The sequence below is a fragment of the Lepisma saccharinum genome, chromosome 9 (genome assembly GCF_977018435.1).
Source record: "Lepisma saccharinum chromosome 9, izLepSacc3.1, whole genome shotgun sequence".
NCBI lineage: Eukaryota > Metazoa > Arthropoda > Insecta > Zygentoma > Lepismatidae > Lepisma > Lepisma saccharinum.
Window position 1 is genome coordinate 73702703 of NC_139237.1, and position 20240 is coordinate 73722942.

Consider the following 20240-nt stretch of genomic DNA (forward strand, 5'->3'; position numbering starts at 1 on the left):
TAACTTTCTAAACATTTTTATTAGAAAATATAAAACTCGTTGCAGATTAACAGAATGCATTAAATACTTAACAAGTCTGACCTTTAACAACACTGAATCAGTTTCTGAAGCCACAATCAAGCAAGATCTTTTCCAGCAGGTGTCGGGTTAGCGTTAGGTCCGACTTTGCTGACTTCAGCGTTAAACCCGTTTATAGGGTCGGAAGTGTACTTGACAAGCCTTGTGCTGCCATCTGGTTCCACTAGACTGTACTGACCGCTGACAACACCGCCATCTCGATATTCGAGGTGATTCTTGTTGTCTCCTGTTTGGACGTCGTTTATCCCGTAGCCGAAATGGTACTTTGGATAGGGCTGTAAATAAGAACATGAGCACTTAACATCCAGATGTACTTAATACCAGTGGCGTAAGCAGGAGCAGCTGATGAGGCTGTAACCATTTCAAAATAAAATCAAAATTTTCAAATTAAACCCGTAAAGAACACTTGAAAAACATATTGGTAAATTCAAACTCCCTGTAGAATTATCATAATAACCTTTATTGTCTTGGAAAGACTTTTAAAAAAAGATGCTTAAAAATTGTAATTACGAAATATTTTAATTCGCTTAGAACATATATGTAGTATTAACCATTACAATTCCACCTCCCCTAGTATAAACTCCTGCGTACTCTAGTGCATTACACCTCGAAAAAACAGTTTGAATTGAAGTTTTAAGTTCAGTTAAACTTTTCTCGGTTGAACAGTTAAAAGGAACTTACCTCATATTTGTAATTTACATTACAACTTTTTAACATTATGTAAGAATGAAAATAATTCGTAGACTGTGTATTCGTTCATGCCAAGCAGCAGTGCAGCATACGAAAAGTGCAAAGAAGTTTGCAAGTATTTTACCGGAAATGACGTTAAAAGATTGAAATGGACAAGAATTGAGTGCGTGACAGATGAGCTACAAAAAAGTGTCAAATGACTATTTACCAGCGCTAATGTTGAGTTGGTTGAAAACTTCAGTTGCTCTTTGTTAAAAAAAAAGTTCAATTAATTGTTAATGTTTTATATTGCTGTTACTAGGTGATAAAGCATGCACTTTTTGAATATTCATTTTGAGTTCATAGGTAAGAATAAGTGCTTGGAACATTCATTCTTCATGTTTCTATAAGACTTCAAGCACAGTCTGAAATGGTTAAGTTGTGGTATGTACATGCAGGAAGGTGTCAATATACTTTCGTGAAGCAATGGTTGGTCAATTACAGATTAAGCATTTACTAAGTGAATCAAAATGGCCAATGATAAACTTGACATGCGTGACATCACATGACAGTACGTAGAAAAAGTTGGATGTTATGTTACTTACATAGCTATTAACCTCGGCATCTTTACTCTCAGGAGGAGCTTCGAGAGAAACGGGTACCACAGAAGAAATGGGTCTCGCAGGTCCTAGAGACTCTAGTGAAGCCACAGGAGCAACAGGAGCAACAGCTGCTATGGATGCTGCAGCAGGAGCTATTGGCGAACCAACAGGAGCTATACTATGGGTAATAGCAGGAACTCTAGGTGCAAGATGACCTTTAGGTGCAAAAGCAGGAGCTATACTGTTGGCAACAGCAGGAACTCTATGTCGAACAAGAGGAGCTATAGGTGCAAGAGCAGGAGCTAGGGCTGCAAAAGGGCGAGGATGTGGTGCAACAGGAGTTGTGGGTGAAAAGGGACGAGGAAGATATGCAACAGGAGCTAAGGGTCTGACAGCAGCATATGGTGCTGCTGCAGCGAATGGACGAGCAACAGCTTTAGCATAAGGAAGAGCCCGCAAAGGTCTTCTAATACGGAACACTCTTACACCAACTTTAGGCCTTCCGGTTGTGCATACTATAAGAGAGGCCAGGAGCAATATAACCTGTGGGCATAAGAAAAATAAATAGTAACATTCTTCTTAGTACAAGCCAATGGAGCATGTGTGTATTATCTAGAAAAACATGTATGAAGGAAGTTAATTTTATTTGTAAAAAAAAAGTGCCAATAAAATTAATACTAAGAAGTTAACATGTTAATACCTTGCTTTTGCTTTCAAATTTAAGAGAATGTAGAAGCTAAAATAGTAATAATACTAAATACACAAATATACAGTCTCTAACAGTGGCATAGTTAGGAGTTTCGTAAGGGTTACGTTATGAGATTTCTGGAAAAATAATAAAGTATACCAAATCAGGGTTGAAAATGATTTAATCATTGATTTAATCAGTGATAAAATCATAGAAAAAATCATTATTTTATATTTTTTTAATAGTATTAGGTACATTATCCAACATGTTAAGTAGAAATACAACAGGTAGTCTAAGCTTCATTGTTTTGTTGAAATGTGCAGGGTCTGTAACATTTATGTAACTATATGTTGACAATACATACTACATTAATGCCCGCCCCCGTGGCGGAGTGGATAGCACATCGCACTACGACGCCAGGGGTGGGTTCAAATCCCTGCCTGGGCATTGATGTTTGTGAGTGTCCATTCTTCAATTTCATTATATCATCACTCATCTCCATCTTCGCAAATTAGCCAAAAGTGGCACAAAAAGCGAAGTAAAATAAAGTAAATCAATAAAAAATACATTTTAAATTTTATATAAACATTTATGTTGAAACTATGATGAATATAACGAAAAAGTCGTTTGGTAAAAAAATGAAATAAATAAAAAAAATAGTATTTTTAATAACATAAACAACCTTGTTCCAAAATATTTTCTGGCAGAATGGGCCAGTATGTGAGTCAGCTAGATTTTATGCCTCCCCACCTATGGCGCTGCCCCTGCATGGATCTAACGTTTAAATGAAAATCTATTTTTGCTTTCCTTTATAATGACAAAGAGGTCAACAAGGAAATATGTGGGTAAAGAAGGAGGAAAGAGTGATCTTTGGCTCTGGTCCAATTAAATATGACATAAGCTCGTTAGTAATAGGAAGATAAACATTATCTCACAAATAGTTTTGTTATTAAGTACAGTGTGATCCATGAGTATTATCATGCAAATTGTCCATCACCATGTTCGTGCACTTTATTTGACCCAAAAAGAGCTTCAAGAATTAAAAGAAAACTCAAAGCAAGCTATTGACAACTTCTGCACCGGCATACATAAAAATTCATCGCTTAAAAAAAACATAGGATGTGAGAGAAAAATTAATGAAAAGAGTCATGAACAATTTGCACGACAATACGCATGGGTCCCATTGTACTACATTACCTACACGTTAATTTTATAATGCTGCAATTCAGTTTGATTTACTTTAATGCACATGAGGTAAACAAAGGAGGACCACTGTCAGGGGGCACTGGCCCCTCCGAAACTATCCCGCGACCCATCAAATTTTATTTTAAAATTTAAAAAAGAGCTCTGAATGATTTATTTAGAAAACGTTGCATGTAGACCACAGTCGGTTTCATCTTTTTAGTTATTGAATTGTTGAGATGTGGACTAAGTTAAATATATAAATGTTTATATATTATATATATGTAACTACTAGTATATATTAATGAAACTTAATATGACACAACCAAAGGTCCCGGGTTCGAATCCAGTTCGGGCTTGGTTGTTTGTGAATGTCCATTCATCCATTTCATCACTCATTCCCATCTTCGCAAATAAGCCAAGAGGCACAAAACGCGAAGTAAAATAAACTACAAAATCAATCAATCAATCAATTAATATGACACAAAGACGACAATGTATAACTTATAAGGCATATGAAGTTATGTAATTCAAATTTGGCCTCCTTAAATGCAGCAGCCTAGCTAAATCTCTGACAGCTGGTTTGTTTTCAGAACTACGTCCAATAGCCTGCATTTGTAGCTAATTCCAAAGGATTTTAGTTCATAGAATTTCAGTGAATAGTAAAGTGAATAAACTTTAACATTTCCCGTATGAGGTGAAAAACTTGTGGCAATCTTTCTTTCATGTTGTAATGACTGTTTGTACACATGGTAAATAATGGTAAACCTAACCTACATGTGAGAGAAATCACACAAGTTGTACTCACAGCGTATCTACCCATGCTGTACTCGTAGGAACCGTTGGGTATCTATGTGGTGGATTTTGAGGCAAAAATCCTTTTATACCTCCAGATATGTAAATTTTTCTAAGCATAAAACGTGAACATCAAACAGTTTACTTCATACAATATCTATTCGACTCAAGATGACAGCTTTCTTTTCACTTTTAATTGTTCACTGTGGTAATAACATTCCAATCGAGGTGCAGCACTTTCTAATGAACTTCACTTGATGAGTATATCGTGAAAATTTGCACAACACAACAAGTAAACAATATAGCACAGCACAGGTCAAAGGCAGAATAAACATTGTTTTGGTTCGACCAATGAATTAAACAAATATGGAAGCGATAGTCGTTATTAGGAAACTGTAGTAGTACTGTTTTGAAACTTCTCTCGTGGGGAATGATGAAGATGGAGGTGAAGATGGAATATGTTTCATCTCTTTTTATGGTCGATATTTCAATAGAATCTCTTCAAGTTTAGGGGAGAATCGTCCAAAATGGTGACACTTAACATATTTAACTACCAAAAGGAATGTTCTCAATAAAAAATGTTTCAAAACTTTTCTTGTGCGTATAGATCCTAGACTATCAGAGTTCTTATGTAAATAAAATTTGGGATTAAAGGAGGCAGGAAGAACATTTTCTTGGAATATCCCCGTTTTGGACAACCGGTTGGGTAAAGTCGGGCACTTATGTGAAATACTGTAAAATCGAGGCACAATGCAAAATTTTGTTACAAAAGCTTTTTTTGAAAAAAGCAAAAGTTCAATTAAACATGAAAATGCAATAAAATTATAAGACAGGAAGTATTTTTGCCATTTTTGTATTTTTAAACATCTACACTAACAAATATCCTCTTATACTCAATTTAAACACTTAATAAACAACATCTCGTAATATCACGGATTTGTCTGAGCATTCAAGCATAGGCTTAGTAGGTAAAACATATTTCAATATTGGTCGGTGGCGTCTCAAAACGGAAACGACCCCGTTTTGTAGTACCCTAAATGTTCCAGTTTTAGCAGACAGTGACGGATGCCAGGAAACATGGCTCCTCTTCGCACAGATGTAATATAACCTATCAAGCAGCATGCCAATAAAACTGAAATAATCTATGCTGTACTTACCAAAATTGAATGCTCAAAGGTGACTTGATGAGATCCAACACAATCGGCAAAATCGAAAACGTTTTTCCCGAAACCTTGAAAACTTCGTAGTTAGAAGGTCGGGCTCCAGCGTCCACGACTCGATTCAAACTGGCCAGTAATGGTGGTAGGGTAGCGCATTGGGTCCCAGGTAACAGCATTAATCAGTGAAAAACCGAACGTCTCCATTTGACCCGCCGTCCCTGTTTTGGGCGACTCTCCCCTACTTTTGTAAAGAAAAGGTTATCCTGATTTTGATTTTACAATACCTCAAAATAACTTTGATCTCAAGATAGGACTGTGGCCAAGAGACAAAGATATGGCCATGCTCTATAATTTAAAATTAGTAACCAAAATTTTGTGGGGCAAAGTTACGCCTATGAATGCGTCACATTCATTTCTTGGCGGGAAAGGAACAAAGTTACACCTCACAAACTGTAACCACATGCACATTTCGTATAGCAGATTCTGCAGATGCACGGATTCATAAAACGAAAACTTTCGGCGAACGAGAAGTTTCGCTGCGGGTCACTGGTAACCCTGAAAAATAGAAGGAAGTTGTTTGACCAGGCGAATTCCCCACCAATGGCAACGAGGGATCCTATGCAGTCTTTCCGTGACTCACGCGACAGAGCTCTCGCTCGTATTCTCTTCTAGAAAGTGCAGGATGAACAATCAGAAGAGTTCTCGTTGTGGACATCTTTTCCTTCTGCTGCTTTGCCTTGCATTTGTAAACAACTCCCTTCAAGTAACAGGAACAACTGGACAAGGTAGGTCCAAACAACCTCGTTATTCTTAGATTAACTAAAAGAAGAAGAAAACTTAAGGTCTGGAATATGGTCTGTGGGCGGCGATTGGGTGACAAAACTGCGGGGGCAAGGTCAGTTTACTTTCTCTTGGTAGACAAGGTTTAGCATTAAGCAGTGGTGGATCCAGGAATGACACTTTGGAGGGAACACAACCCTTCCAGGTAGTATAGTGTTATTCGTATTCATGCAACAAGTGTTTGTAATTACGACTGTTCGCAATTAGGACTGCTCGCAATTAGGATGACACCGTTATAAATACATGAAATCTCGCAGAAAAGTTGGTAGAATAAAATAAAAATCCACGAAATTTTAGTCGGGAAATCCAGAAATACTGAAAAATTCAATAAGTCCGTTACGAGGAAAAAAGATTAATTATTATTGCATGGGCATAGGCTATTTTTGCCCATCACAAAATACGGGAATAAGCCCCTTTACTAAATCAAAATTGAGAACAGGAACGAGAAAATAACACATGTGCTTAAAGCTTCCTTACTCAATTTTTAAAACTAATCCATTCATTACTTACTTAACAAGAACTAAAGCTATACTACCTCTCACGACTAAAATATCCTTACCTAGATCCAGGCGCCTGAGCATCGTTGGCCTGCAAGAAGCATTTACCGATGTGTACTACGTGGAAGTGAGATTGACTATCGGGTGCCTTACCGGAAAGTAACAAGGGGACAGAATTAAGGAGACGTGAGTGGGGAATGAAGGGAAAAGAGAGAGACAACAAAACAAAAAAGCGGAGAGAAAGAAGCCCACTTCGCTGGTTTCTCTTTCTTACTTCCAGGAGCGAAGGGGGGGGTCTTTCTTCTTCTTCCCCTTCCCCTCTCTACCGGGAAGTAAAACCAACAATATTATACAAGGAGGCACATGCGTGGTCTGGAAGTAGAGACTCCGTTTCGAATCTCTATCTCTACCGTAGTGGAGTTGATGTGATCAGCAGTGGCGAAGCTAAGGCGTGAATACTGGGTAGGCTGAAAAATCTGCTTATATTTTTTTATATACAGCAGGTTCATGCGTCGATTCTTATTGGTCGCAAAAGTATCAACTACTCTTTCCTTGAAGCCTTGATCAATAGAAAGTTCTTTAACCAGTTTTTTTTCAATGGCTATTGTAATGAGAGAACTTAATCTTTCATTTTTCATTGAATTACGGAGATATTTTTTTACTCTCTTGAGGGTGCTCATACTTCTTTCGGAGGAAGCTGGGAATGTCAAGACCAACTTGATAAGTTGTGTTACTTCTTTGTAGATTGTTTGAAGGTCATTGCTAACTATGAATTTTAGAAGGTCTGCAGGAGGTAAATGCTTTTCTTCATCAGCATAGATATTCTTTAAATCATTTGCTAATCGTTCTTTGTTGAAAAATGGATATGTGGACAGAAGGTTACTTAATTTCATCACAGGAAAATGTAGTTTATATTCCCCAAAGCTATTTTGGTCTACCAATTCAACAAATTTTATCTTTTCAAAATCTCCAAAACGTATTTCCAGTTGTACAGTCAGTGTGTCCAAGATTTCGTAGGTTAAGCATATGAGAGCCACGAAGTCTTGTTCACTTACATTTATTTTACTGCAAATCATCTTAGAGTTTCGAATACAATTTCACAGTATTATATTTTTATAACATAAATACACTATGTGACACACACACAAACACACGCGCGGATGCACTTGAAGTAAATTAACATTCAACAATGCAGCGCGTGAACGACGTACTTTGCACAAGAAGACTAGAAGCACAACAGGTTTGGTTCTGAGGCTAGCCGCTTTTACCCAGCGAATCGGCAGTCCCCTCTCCTCCCGCCTACACAGAACTCACGCTGCAGCTGCCTTTTAAACGCGAGGCTTTTCGTCAAAAGCCTCACAGTTCGGCCCGAACGCGCTCTCTCTTTCTGGCCTGCCTGACGAGATATCTGGAAGGATCGGCGGAACCAAACGTTCGGATTACATAGTTTAATTCGTTTTAACGAACTTTGATTGTTACAGGGTACATGAACATTTTAATTTCAACATTTTTTTGGGTAGGCTAAGCCTCAAAAGCCTCATAGGAGCTTCGCCACTGGTGATCAGTACCACGCTCCACCGTTCCACCCACATGCAGACTGCCGTCTGTAGCCGTAATGGTTTGTGTATTACGCCCAGGGCCGGATTAAGGTGGGTGCTATTGATGCTGCAGCACTAGGCCCATTCCTGAAATAGGCCCACATGAAAACAGACGAGAATTTTCCGAAAGCTGAACAGTTTTCTTTTGCTATATTAACCTGAAAATAAATCTTAGAATGAAATTTGGAGCCCCTATTTCGAACGCCTAGACACACCGTTACTTATTATAAAGTACTATTATTCTTTGCGCTGTGACTCACATAACTATAACGCAAGGTACATAGAGATTAGGTAAAGCCATCCGAAGATTGCCGATCTTGCACGAACGCGTGACGTCACCGGAGAAGCAGTGAGCTCGGCTGAAGCAGACGGCCCCTAGCATTTATATGGGAGATTCAGAGAGCGAAAGTATATTATTACTTTTAGGAGGGGGAAAATATTAATTGTCATCCTCCAAGATGGTATTGAGGCATCCTTTTGATGATTAGTAACATAATTGAAAACGCGCTACTATTAAAAGAGGGCAAAGTACATGAGAAAAAATGTATTTTGAAAATCCATATTCCTGAAACTTTCTGACCGATGCGCTACAAAGAAAGTTGCGTGTTCTCCTTTAGAATTTCGTCATTTTACAAATTGTAATATAATTTTAACAAAAACGTTGCATGCTAAAGAAGAATTAAAGAGTTTAAAAAAAATAATTGATTAATAGACTTAGTTTATTTTACTTCGCTTATCTGTCACCTAATCGAAAAGATGAGGATGCGTGATGATATGATGAAATTGAAGAAAGGAAAGTAGACCCATGCCCGGGCGGGGATTCGAACATGAGGGCCCTTGGCATCGTAAAGCGTTGCGCTAACCACTTCGCCACGGAGGTCAGCATTACAAGGAAATAAACAGAAAATGACATATATGTTTTAATATGCGAGAAACATTTGCGAGGAGGTTATTGAAGTAACAAATAATTATATAAGACGTTGTGATAAAAATTATTAATATATCTGAAATGTCGAGAATTGACCTTGCAGTCTCTAAATGTACTTTTAGGGTTACGCAAAACCTTTACCCAAAATTGCTAGTGTAAATTTATAAGCTATTAAAACTTAAAACTTATTTCTGTTCGAAAAAAGAAACTGCCAAGTCAAATTAATATTTCTTAGAAATACATATATTTTTCTTTCATGAGGCCAAGAGAGTATTTGGAGGGGACGGTGGCTTGGGAAGGCTATAGCCCCGGATCTCGATCTGCAAAGGGGCTTCCAGTGGGAAAAAATTGCTATGATATAGTCCAGAAGAAGGGGCGAAATGATTATTTTTAAATGGCTCAAGAATACAAAGATATAATTGGACATTTGGCAAGCTTAGTCTAACACTTACAACTGATATCGTACGATGGGGGGGGGGAGCTACGTGAGGTAACACAGTGGAATATGATTCACAATACTAAAATTAAAATAAATGTGTGGGAACAATAGAAATCAAAATATGTTGTAGCTAGTGACGGCGCAATAGTAAAGATGGAGGGGTAAATCATATTTTCCCGGGGCAATCATGTTTATTTTTCCGTTACATACGACAAAAAAATGCATATTTTGGCTAAAAGAGCATTCATTCATTTATTTATTTTTGTCGTTTTACTGGGGGCAAATAAGAGAGAGAGAGAGAGAAATTGTCGAACGAGAATAGGGGTGCGTTCCTGAATCTCCCCTGTAGTGTGGTCACTGCCTATAGCTATGCTGGAGAAGAATGCATCAATAAATACACTATTAAATAAAACATATACTTTTAGAACATTTAATCAAATTATTTGTGAACTATGATTTAAATTTAGAGAGAGCACATTAAATTTGGATGAGTTAACTTCTGAAGCCTGACATTTCCGAGCCTTCTTCCGGTGTAACTGCACTGCCCTTTGAGCCCTAGCTGCTGCGTTCAGGTGGCGGAACGAGCAGAATACTAATTAAAACAAATATGTGACAAATATATATATAAACAACGTGTTGTTGAAGCTATTGACGGCGCCTTTTTTGTGCAGCTTGCAAATGCTGACAAGTCTCTACATAGAGTTCAAGTTTGCTACGACAACACCGAAAGGGTAAGAAAAGTTTACGTGCAATATTATCAACAGCATGGTTATAGAACATTCTCCGTCTAGCCTTGATAAGTATTTCTCTCCTAAAATTATCGTCACATTATTCAAGAATACAACAACCTAATTTTATCTCGTGTAAACTGAAAAATTACCTGGGGGAGGGGGCTCGAGACACCTGATGCCCACCTTATATACGCACTATTAACAATAACAGGGTTATAGAACATTCTCCGTCTTGTCTCGATAATTATTCCTCTCCTTAAATTATCGTCACATTATTCAAGAAGTCAAAAACCTAATTTTATCAGTGTAAACTGAAAAATTTCCTTGGGGAGCGGAGGGGCCTCGAGCCACCTGATCTTTACCTTGGATACGCGCTATACAATAACAGGCTTATAGAACATTCTCCGTCTTGCCTAGATAATTATCTCTCAAATTATCACCATACGTATTATACAAGAAGCCGAAAACTTAATTTAATCTAGCGTAAACTGAAAATTTTCTAAAGGGAGGTTTGAGCCCCCTGATTCCCACCTTGGATACGAGCTGTTACCAATAACAGGGTTATGAAATATTCTCCGTCTTGCCTCGATAATTATTTCTCTCCTTAAATTAACGTCACATTATTTTATTTGACACCACAAGAAACAAAAAATCTCATTTTATGTAGTGTAAACTGAAAACTTTTGAGGGGGCTCGAGCCCCCTAAGCCCGCCCCCCTTACATTTATATACAATATTAAAAAGTTCTGCTTTTAGATCTCGCACAATGCCTTTTTCACAAAAATGGGCAATACCGCATTTTTTATATCAGTCAAGCTTTGATATTTTAGATTTATTCCGTTAGTTTTCTGATAATAGTTTTCACAGCTTTCCATAGCATTTAGGCATGATTTCAGTTGACAAGAACAAAATAATCTTATTTCAAAACATAGACCAAAAAGAAATCCAACGCGCTTAAGTTAAAACTCCCTTACATTGGAAGCCTGGAGAGAACAAAACAGGGGTTCCTTCGTAACACGATTTCTTGAAAACCATTTTACACATTTGAATCAACTTTGTGATAAATTGATTAGAAAGGATGAATCTTAACAGTAAAAGTTGTAACTTTTCCCCTGCTACTATATTTTAGAAGATATTCGTTGTCAAATATCTCAATATTTGCATAAGGAACCAGCCTTTTCCGTGCCGAGTGTTTCGATGATGACGTCATGCATCCACGGACAACTGCGCACACGATCTGCGCCGCCGAACGAGCACCCCCTGACTATAACGTCGTTGTGTTTATTGTTCACCGAAGATTTCAAGCATCAGGCCCAATTTAGTCTTAATCCGGCCCTGATTACACCCAACAAAATGAATTACCTACACTTCTACTATAGTATTCCTACACTACCAACAACGACTACCAACATAAACACTAAGTTATTTTCATTAATTTTACATGATAATTTCTTTTTTTATCTATAGAAGTTACATTATATGATGACTGATGATAGGTTTCAGTTCAGTTAGCCACTTAAGTTTACTATTCCTCCGGCTTTCGTTCCAAAATATTTATATTTCATTCAAGAGTTGCATTAAGCCATAGGATAATTGCACAGGAGGACACGTTTTATCACCCAATATCGACATTCAAAGAATTCTCCATCACAAGCGCCATCTAGTAGTATTTATTTACAAAATCTTCAAGGTGGCAATTTACATCATAAATATCAACAATACATTTTCTGTTTATGTTTTAAAATACCCAATTGCTTTTTTGATTGTGAAGACCATTCTCCTGAGCAAAATTATAGAAATAGTAATGCGCTTATCTCCACAATGTCATCAGGAAACGTCAGTTTAGTTTAATGTTACACGAAAACCTATCATGTAGGTATATGTACTGGCGCCTATGTTTATTGTTGTTCATTCACTTACAATCTTTACACATTTTCTTGTTTGCTAAAAAAAAGGCAGCGCAATCAGTGTTGCTAGCAGTATTGATATATCACCACATGACATTTTCTGACCACGTTTACCCTTTCAGAAACTGACTATTCTCAGCCGAAACGTATGGAGATTACAAAGCATTGAAAGTTTTCTGTCCAGAAATAGCAGACTTAGTTTGAGAGAGAATCATTTGCTACTCTAAATCAGTGGTTTCCAACTACAAAAGGTCCGAGGGCCAAAATTATATCCAGCAGTTGATTGGTGGGCCGCATTTTTTTGGGGGGGGGATTAAAAATTACAAAAATTGTAAGTACTGAACTGAAAATGTAGTACTTTCGCATAACCTAAATTTCTAAAATACGGCAATAAAAACAATGGAATCACAAATCAAAATTGTATAATTACAATTTATTCCACAAAAACCCAATACTTATGGATGAATTGAAAGAAATGAAAAACACACCATGCAAATAAGAATCCTTCATAGTAAGTGTTCAATGTGAAAATTGAGGTTCTTCATGAACTTCATTGAAGAAAAAACACTTTCACACGTGTATATGCTGCCTAACATCGATGTCATTCTTTGCCCAAAACTACGAAGGTTTGGAAAGCGTTCCTTTGAAAGGTATTTGAAAAACTCTGGCGCCTTTTCTTGGTTACTTTCAAGGAACACATCGTCTTGCAAATCACACAATTCAAGTTGGAGAGCAGCTTCTTGTTCTTCGATGTTAATGCCAAGAGTATTGCTAAATAGCTGGAGGCTGCTTTTAAGTTCTTTAAATCTTTAAATCTGGAGTCAAACACATGCATTATTTCTTTAATATTTGCAATTAATTCAGAAAAGTTCAGTGTTTCATCATCTTCTGCTAGGCGCCGACAGCTTGAAAATGGACCAGGTTATTCCTCTCCAAAGTAACGTTGAAAATCTTCTGTTTATTACGAAACCCATCTTTGTTTCCCATTAAATCTGACACCAGCTGGTTTCTTCCCTGCAGTTTCAAGTTCAGTTCTTTCAGATGACCTTTGATATTTGTTAGAAACGCCAGTTGCTTAAGGAAGTCGATACTCTGAAACTGTTCCAGTTGTGTTCCAGGGAAGGGATAGGAAGCGGGCGAGTATATTCCGCATAGCGAAGGGGTGGAATGCATGGTGTGAAAAGTAAGTTGCGTCATTTTAGATTCTTCTGATGATCATTTTTGACTGCAAAATCAATTCTACCAGGGGCGGCGCGTGCCTTTCCAGGCAGGCAGGGCACATTTTTATTTGGGGGGGCAGATAATCTCTAAATTTTTCTTTAATGCTTTTCAGAAGAGTTCCTTGACATAGAGTAAGTAAATTAAATTGTTCGAACAATGGGCCACTATTTGGAATGAAATGTAACAAATTCCGATCTAATATCAATAACTAACTAGGAAGATGATGCACCGTTAAGTTCAGTTACAACAATTTTCATTGTCCATATACCCCCAAAAAAGTTCGTTTATACTTACGAAGATAATCTGCATGTCAAGTTGTCTGGAACACAGACACAACCACACAAATAAATACACACGTACAGTAACTATAAACTCTTTCACTTGCGAAAAAAAAGTAATTATTTCATAAGCGACCAATACGCACACAGATGGAACGCAACGCAAACTCGCACACTAACTCAAATCCAAATCCGCATACAATGGAAAGGAAGGAGGATCTTTCTGAAAACACAGAGGGACTAGTTTGGGCAATAAAAAGTGTTGTCAACTTTTCAGGTCGCCGGAACAAGCGCGAAGAAAAGCATTCGAGGGATTTTTTTCTAGCTTATTGCTGCATCTTACTGCGGAAGGTGAAAGTACGAAGGCTGGAAGTACGAATGAAGTGCCTGCCAAGAGTTGGAAACACTGAACGGCGAATGAGGCAAACATGAATGGGTAGGGCACCTCATTCACTGCCCAGAGACGGCTACGAATTTTGCGCTTTTCCATTGTGAGGGGGTACCGTCCCTTGCCTATGCTGTAAAGCTTTGGATCAGTCAGTGACGTCACGTCTCAGGGCAGAGCTGAGATCTGAGTCTCTCCAACAGGACGCAGAAATATATTAGCCTCGCACAGGGTGCACACCCTGTACGTCTGGTTGCAGCAACGTAGGAGTGGAGGGGAAAAAATAGTTATATACCGATCGTCTCTTCAGATGAACTTTTTATGTTAAAATTGTTGTGGGGCAGTGCCCTAGTTGCCCTTTATCTAGCATCGCCACTGAATTCTACCTGTGATATTGTCTTTCTTCACAGAGCTTCCGTTCCTTCAGTAAAAATAGAACGTATTTTAATAAAAATACATAAAATTAATTTATTTTGTAAACCAGCTTCGCGGGCCGCAGAAAAAGGCATTGCGGGCCGCATGTGGCCCGCGGGCCGCCAGTTAGAAACCCCTGCTCTAAATGATTCTGAAAACTCTTGGGTAGGCAGGAGCGTGGGCTGAGACCTACCCTTCCCCCTGGCAACTGGGGAGGAGATTATATTAGATTGATTGATTGAATTGTTATTTTAAGTCCACTTTATGTATAGGAAGGCTAATTGGGACTGGACCTACAGTTTCAAGTGGGGTCCGAACCAATGTGCCTCCACCGGGTATCGAACCCGGGACCCCTTGGTTGCAAGGCGAGGACGATACCACTGCGCAATCGGGGAGGCCACGCGAAATATAAGCGTAAAGGGACGAATTGTCTGGCTGAGGACCATCAATGAACAAATTAGTTTATAGAAATACACGACGTAAATTAATAAATTAGTTAAAAGCAGGACGTAAATAAATAATATTTTCCAATCCTAGATTTATTTGCACAGCTAGCCCACGATACGAAGTTGCTATCCAGGCATACTGTGCTATTCACAGCAACTTCTACGCTTCCCGTAAAACTTAGAGCACATTAATTTACATTTGCTTGGTTACGTAACCTCATTATAATAGGTAAGTTCCGATCGAGGTAGGTACAATATAAAGTTTTCTGTGATTAGACAAGATGACTGCTGCATTGTTATTCGACACAGTTCGGTAATCATCAGTGGCCGGATTTTGATGACATGTCATCTGTTTTTTTCTCATTTTGGCTCTGGGCCGAGATAACGCGTGAACTACTTTGAACAACTCTTATGAAACAGGTTAGTACTCGTTATGCAATATAAATATAATTGTCTACATGCTAAAGATGTGCGTAAATTAGCGAGACGTTACGGGACGAAAATGCTGGCATATGCGCCATGTCACGCGCTATCTCGAACGCACTGTAGTGTGCTCTGGTCTTAAGTATTAAAATCCTGAATACGAACCTCTGGTTATAAAAATGTGAATTTTATTGTGCATTTTTCGTCATATTTTCTATTTTTTTTTAAAGTTTCAGGTATTTTTTTTTTCAAGTTTTACGTGATTTTTTTGTCAATTATCGCGTTTTACGTCTATTTTTTATTACGTTTCACTTACTCATTTTTAGCCAGGAACTGTCATTTTTCGCTTTGATGTTGGTAACAATGAAAACACGAATTCTATCGCAAACTCACAAGTAAGAAGACATCCACGCAACTTTTACTGCAACAAAGTGTATTCGCGAAGGAGAATAAATCGTCAGATTTTCACAGAGACTTTTGTGAAGATCTAACTTCTGCGAACATCCTATTTTGGACAGTGAACAATGCTAAATTTAAGAGCTTTCTAAATTTCCATACCATAATTGTCATACCCTTAAGTCATACCCCTAAGTCATTTTGTTGATATTTTTGGATCATTTTGTAGTCCTTTTTTTCCAGATATGTTTAGGTCATCAAAATCCGGGCCTTTGTAATCATCGTATAATGTGCTAATAAACAAGGAATAATTTTCAACTGTTGTCATGTAAAAATGTAATATGTAATTGCACGTTACACAAATATTATGGTATATATTTACTACTTTATTCTTTGTGCAATACGTGCAGACCAGTTCTGGGAATTTCATGGGCATATCATCTATGTAATCACAATTTACAGTAACGTTGTCAACATTAAGAAAAAGAAGGAAGTTTTGGAGTGAATAAAGTAACCAATTCCAAATCTTGTATGTGAGTGGAGTGTTCAGGATTTTCATAAGAGTGGTACGACATTCCATTTTTAGCTAGGATATTTAGCATATTTTCCAGTTCTACATTTAACTTTTTTCTGTCCTTCGTGTACGCCGTTTATTACACACACACACCGTTTTCTTTTGCTGGAAAGAAAGGTTTCTGTTTTCTTGAAGTTGTTTTTTGATATTGTGTTCATCATAAGATCTCAAAACATTGTGGTAGGTTGATAAACGAATGTGCATCCATGCATTTATACACACACAGGAGCGTATGTTCCAGGCTATCTAGGCAATCTATGAGAATAAAATTCAGGAGAAAAATCGATCAGAAATTGTAAATAAAGTTATTCATATCAGTGAGATGATGATGCTGATTCTGGAGTTGGCAACCTGATTTCGTATGAGTTGGCAACCTGATTTCCTATGAGTTGGCAACCTGATTTCCTATGAGTTGGCAACCTGATTTCCTGTGGATTCTAACACCCAGACCGACCCGGCATTCCCGTGCAGACCTGTTGCTAAATCTCACTGGGAAACTTTACCGTAGTCCGGAGACCGAAGTCCCCTTCCTAGGTGCCAAGCTAAACGGTTTGATTCCAGGTCACGTGTGACCGGATCGGTTTTTACCCCCGACGAATAGCCGACTCGTGCATAAAGTGACGTTGAATAATAATAATAACAACGTAGATAATAATAATAATTGATATTAGCCCTAAAGTCCAGCGGAAATGCTTTGCTGACTTAACGTTGTACGAAATATTAATACAATAGTTATGAGGATTAGTATACGATATGTATAAACACAAATCATAGTCAAATCATAGATAACAATAAAGTATATTATATAACACACAAAAAATAGACACATTACACAACCCCTCACTATCATTCAAGCATTCACACTCTCTCTCATACTGCAGGGGAACAATTACATTAAGATAAATACATTGGCCCTTTTTTAGGCACCATGCAATATTTAGTTTTTCCTATGAGTAGGCATGAACCTTAATCTGCGCCTGCAGACGTTAATTTGCTTAGAATTAAATATACTTAGCGTTCATCTGCGCGTGCTCATTAAATTCTGCCAACGAGCATAACACGTAAACTTTTATATTTCGCAATTTATTAAAACATTAAATAATAATTGAAGAATTTTTACAAAATGCGCCTTGGAAGTTCAATAACATTCGGCAGGGCACGCAAATCGTGCAACATACATAACAAATGCAAGGCACCTACATGTTTGCAGAATGAAAAATTAAGACACTGATGTATTAATATATTAAAAATAGGACGAAGTTAATTTACTTCCTTATTTCACAAACTTTAGAGGTGATCTCTGCAAGAGATATACGACTTATGCAGTTTTAATCAAATATTTACCGAGTAAAGCATATAAGGTGACATAAATAAACATTATTACTCAACAGCTCGGCGCAGAGCGTGGAAAAACAACAGTATGATGTGAATCGATCTTCCGAATTAGCAATTGTCGTGAAATTTAGATGATGTTGGCAAGAAATTTAATCAATACCTTTGCGATTTTTAATTTAAATACTGGTATCTTTTCGTCCGACGGCCGATCTTTGAAGTCCTGGGTCGATGATCACTCATACATATAGAAAAGACGTTTACCGTAGTCCTTTAAACGGCGGCGTGACGTCAATCCGCGGTCCTCCTTGCGACACTAACACTTCCCCACGTTGCTTCTTTGTAGCTGCGCTTCGCAAACTTCCTGAACACACTTTCCTTCTACGCTTCGACATCACGGCGATTATAGATGAGGGAAAACTGCCTCTCTGCCATCTTGTCTGCCTCGTGGTGGAGCGATTAATTGCTTCGCATCGTCTCTCTCTCTACTCGGGGGACGGTGAAAACGGGCGAAGTTGCTTTACCGGGGGTATTCGTGGATTCTCACTGCTAATCTTACGCGGGACGTCGGCGTCGTCTTAAGACGCAGTAGGTGTCGCTTCGTCTCTCAATCTTCTCTTCTAGACGGTAGGTATAAGTGAGGGCTGGTGTCGCTTCATCTTCCCATTCCTCTCTCTCTCTTTCTCACTCTGTAGAACTTTTGTCGGGCGTCGGCGTCGGCGTCGAAGTACTCAAGAATGCTGATTCGGCTGGCGGCTTTCGGCGGTATCATTACATGGCTTCTCATCGGGCTGTGGACGTCAAAAGTGGCGATGTGGCATTTGTGGCTTTTGTGGCGCTTGTGGCGGCGTTTTAGCGGTTTGGCGCCGCGACGCTGAGCGGCGATGATCTGCGGCGTTGTCGGCTTCATGCAGGCTAGGAAGACCCATGACCCTCCTTCTCTTGTGATTTAGCCCGCCATAGTTGTATTAATGTCCTTCGTCACAAAACGAATAACACGAATCCAATGCACAGGTCACAGCTCCTCTGACCTAACGGGGGAAAAGTCGACAAAAGCAGAGAAACACAAAAGGTTCAGAAACGTGGTGTTTTTCTACCCAAGCTTCAAGAGGATAGGAAGTTACAGAAAAATATAAAATAATGAAAACCTTGGATGTAGAATAATAAAAAAGTAGGTGACAAAAATTGATTGTCATAGGGTTGGTAACTTCATTTCCTATTAATTGGCAACCGGATATCTTATGAGTTGGCAAACTGATTTCTTATGAGCTGGCAACCTTATTTCTTATGAGCTGGCAACCTTATTTCTTAGGAGTAAACTTATTTCTATTCATAGCCTAGGACCACGTGACATAGTGAGATAGCCCAGATTTTGGAGTTACTATACGCCACTGACACACACACACACACACACACACACACACACACACACACCACACACACACACACACACACACACACACGGTGCTTTTTTTTCTGTCGGAATGCAACGGTACGCCGTACAGGTTTTGTTTTAACGAAAGCAATGTGTGTGTGTGTGTTTGTGTGTGTGTGTGTGTGTGTGTGTGTGTGAGTGTGAGTGTGTATAATATAGGCTATATCAATCGGGTTCGCATCTGTGTGGTTGATTTGGGAATGTAGGAAAATACTGTAAAATATAGTACAGGTAAGCTAAAGATATATGAGTTTTTAAAGTTCTGACGTGAGAGGTCTCGTAATTCACGCGCATCTACAGTGGGATTAATGAGTAATTCCAGGTAAATTGTCCCTCACCATGTTCATGCACTTTTTTTACTCATTGAGAACCTCAAGAATTGAAACAAAACGCCAAAGAATCTGCTGACAACCTCTTAAAAAGACGTAGGATGTAAAAGAAAACCAATGAAAATAGTCATGGACAATTTGTCGAGCAATACTTGTGCATCCCACTGTACAGCTAAGTGTCTATAAAACGAGTTTATAAAGCGAACATATCCTTTTGTGTATTTCACGGTTCGATGAAAGCGCACAGGGGGTGAAACTAGGGCTCTATACATTCTCGCTGTCGGCCATTGTACACTCCTCAGATTTGATACAATGAGCACCAACCCAGAGGTTGCCCCCCCCCCTCCCCCTTCCCCCTCCAAATACCGTGTCATGCAGAGGAAATCGGGCCCAGGTTGACACTTGGCAGTCAGACACCTTACCGAAAGGGCTATTGCAGCGTATGGTATCTGTACCCTCAGAAAATATGAGAACTGCAAGCTTTTCCTATAACTTACTAAGTCGACACTAGCGCCGCAACTTTCAGGCCAGAGGTAGTAATGCTTTTTTCTAACATTTTCAGTACTGGCCGAAACTCATCCGTGCTTCAGAACCTGCCAAGAAAATGAGTCTCCTAGAGAATGCGAGTACGATTTTGTTCTGGAACTGTACCAAACATTGAGCAGGTAATTAACATTAAAGAAAATAAATTAATTTGTTTTCAATAATGGCATGAATTTGTTTAATTTAAAGATATGTTTTGTTCGAGGTTTAACACATCAGTATTTCTTCAACACACAAAATGGGTATAACAGTTTCATACATCGGAGACACATTTCGTCAATTTTACACAAGAAATTACTTACGGAAATGAGTTTCTCCATGGTTTACAACGTTCGCCGAGATATTTTCTTT

General features: G+C 38.5%; 1 protein-coding gene and 1 pseudogene across 2 annotated transcripts in view; one reads left to right on the top strand and one right to left on the bottom strand.

Annotated features, from left to right (window-relative positions):
* Positions 1-116: 116 nt before the first annotated feature.
* On the bottom strand, positions 117-843 carry LOC145992474 (cuticle protein 19 pseudogene; annotated as a pseudogene). The gene is made up of 2 exons (XR_014442166.1): positions 760-843; positions 117-353 (listed from the first exon to the last, which is right to left on the bottom strand). The product of XR_014442166.1 is annotated as a cuticle protein 19 pseudogene (transcript).
* Positions 844-5788: 4945 nt separating this feature from the next.
* Positions 5789-20240, top strand: part of LOC145992143 (multicopper oxidase 3-like) — a 77185-nt gene continuing 62733 nt past the window's right edge. Inside the window, exons 1-2 of the mRNA XM_083128412.1 lie at positions 5789-5959; positions 19909-20011. Of these exons, the coding sequence (XP_082984538.1) occupies positions 5857-5959; positions 19909-20011 (206 nt within the window). The 5' untranslated portion in view covers positions 5789-5856. The remainder of the gene's footprint in view (positions 5960-19908; positions 20012-20240) is intronic.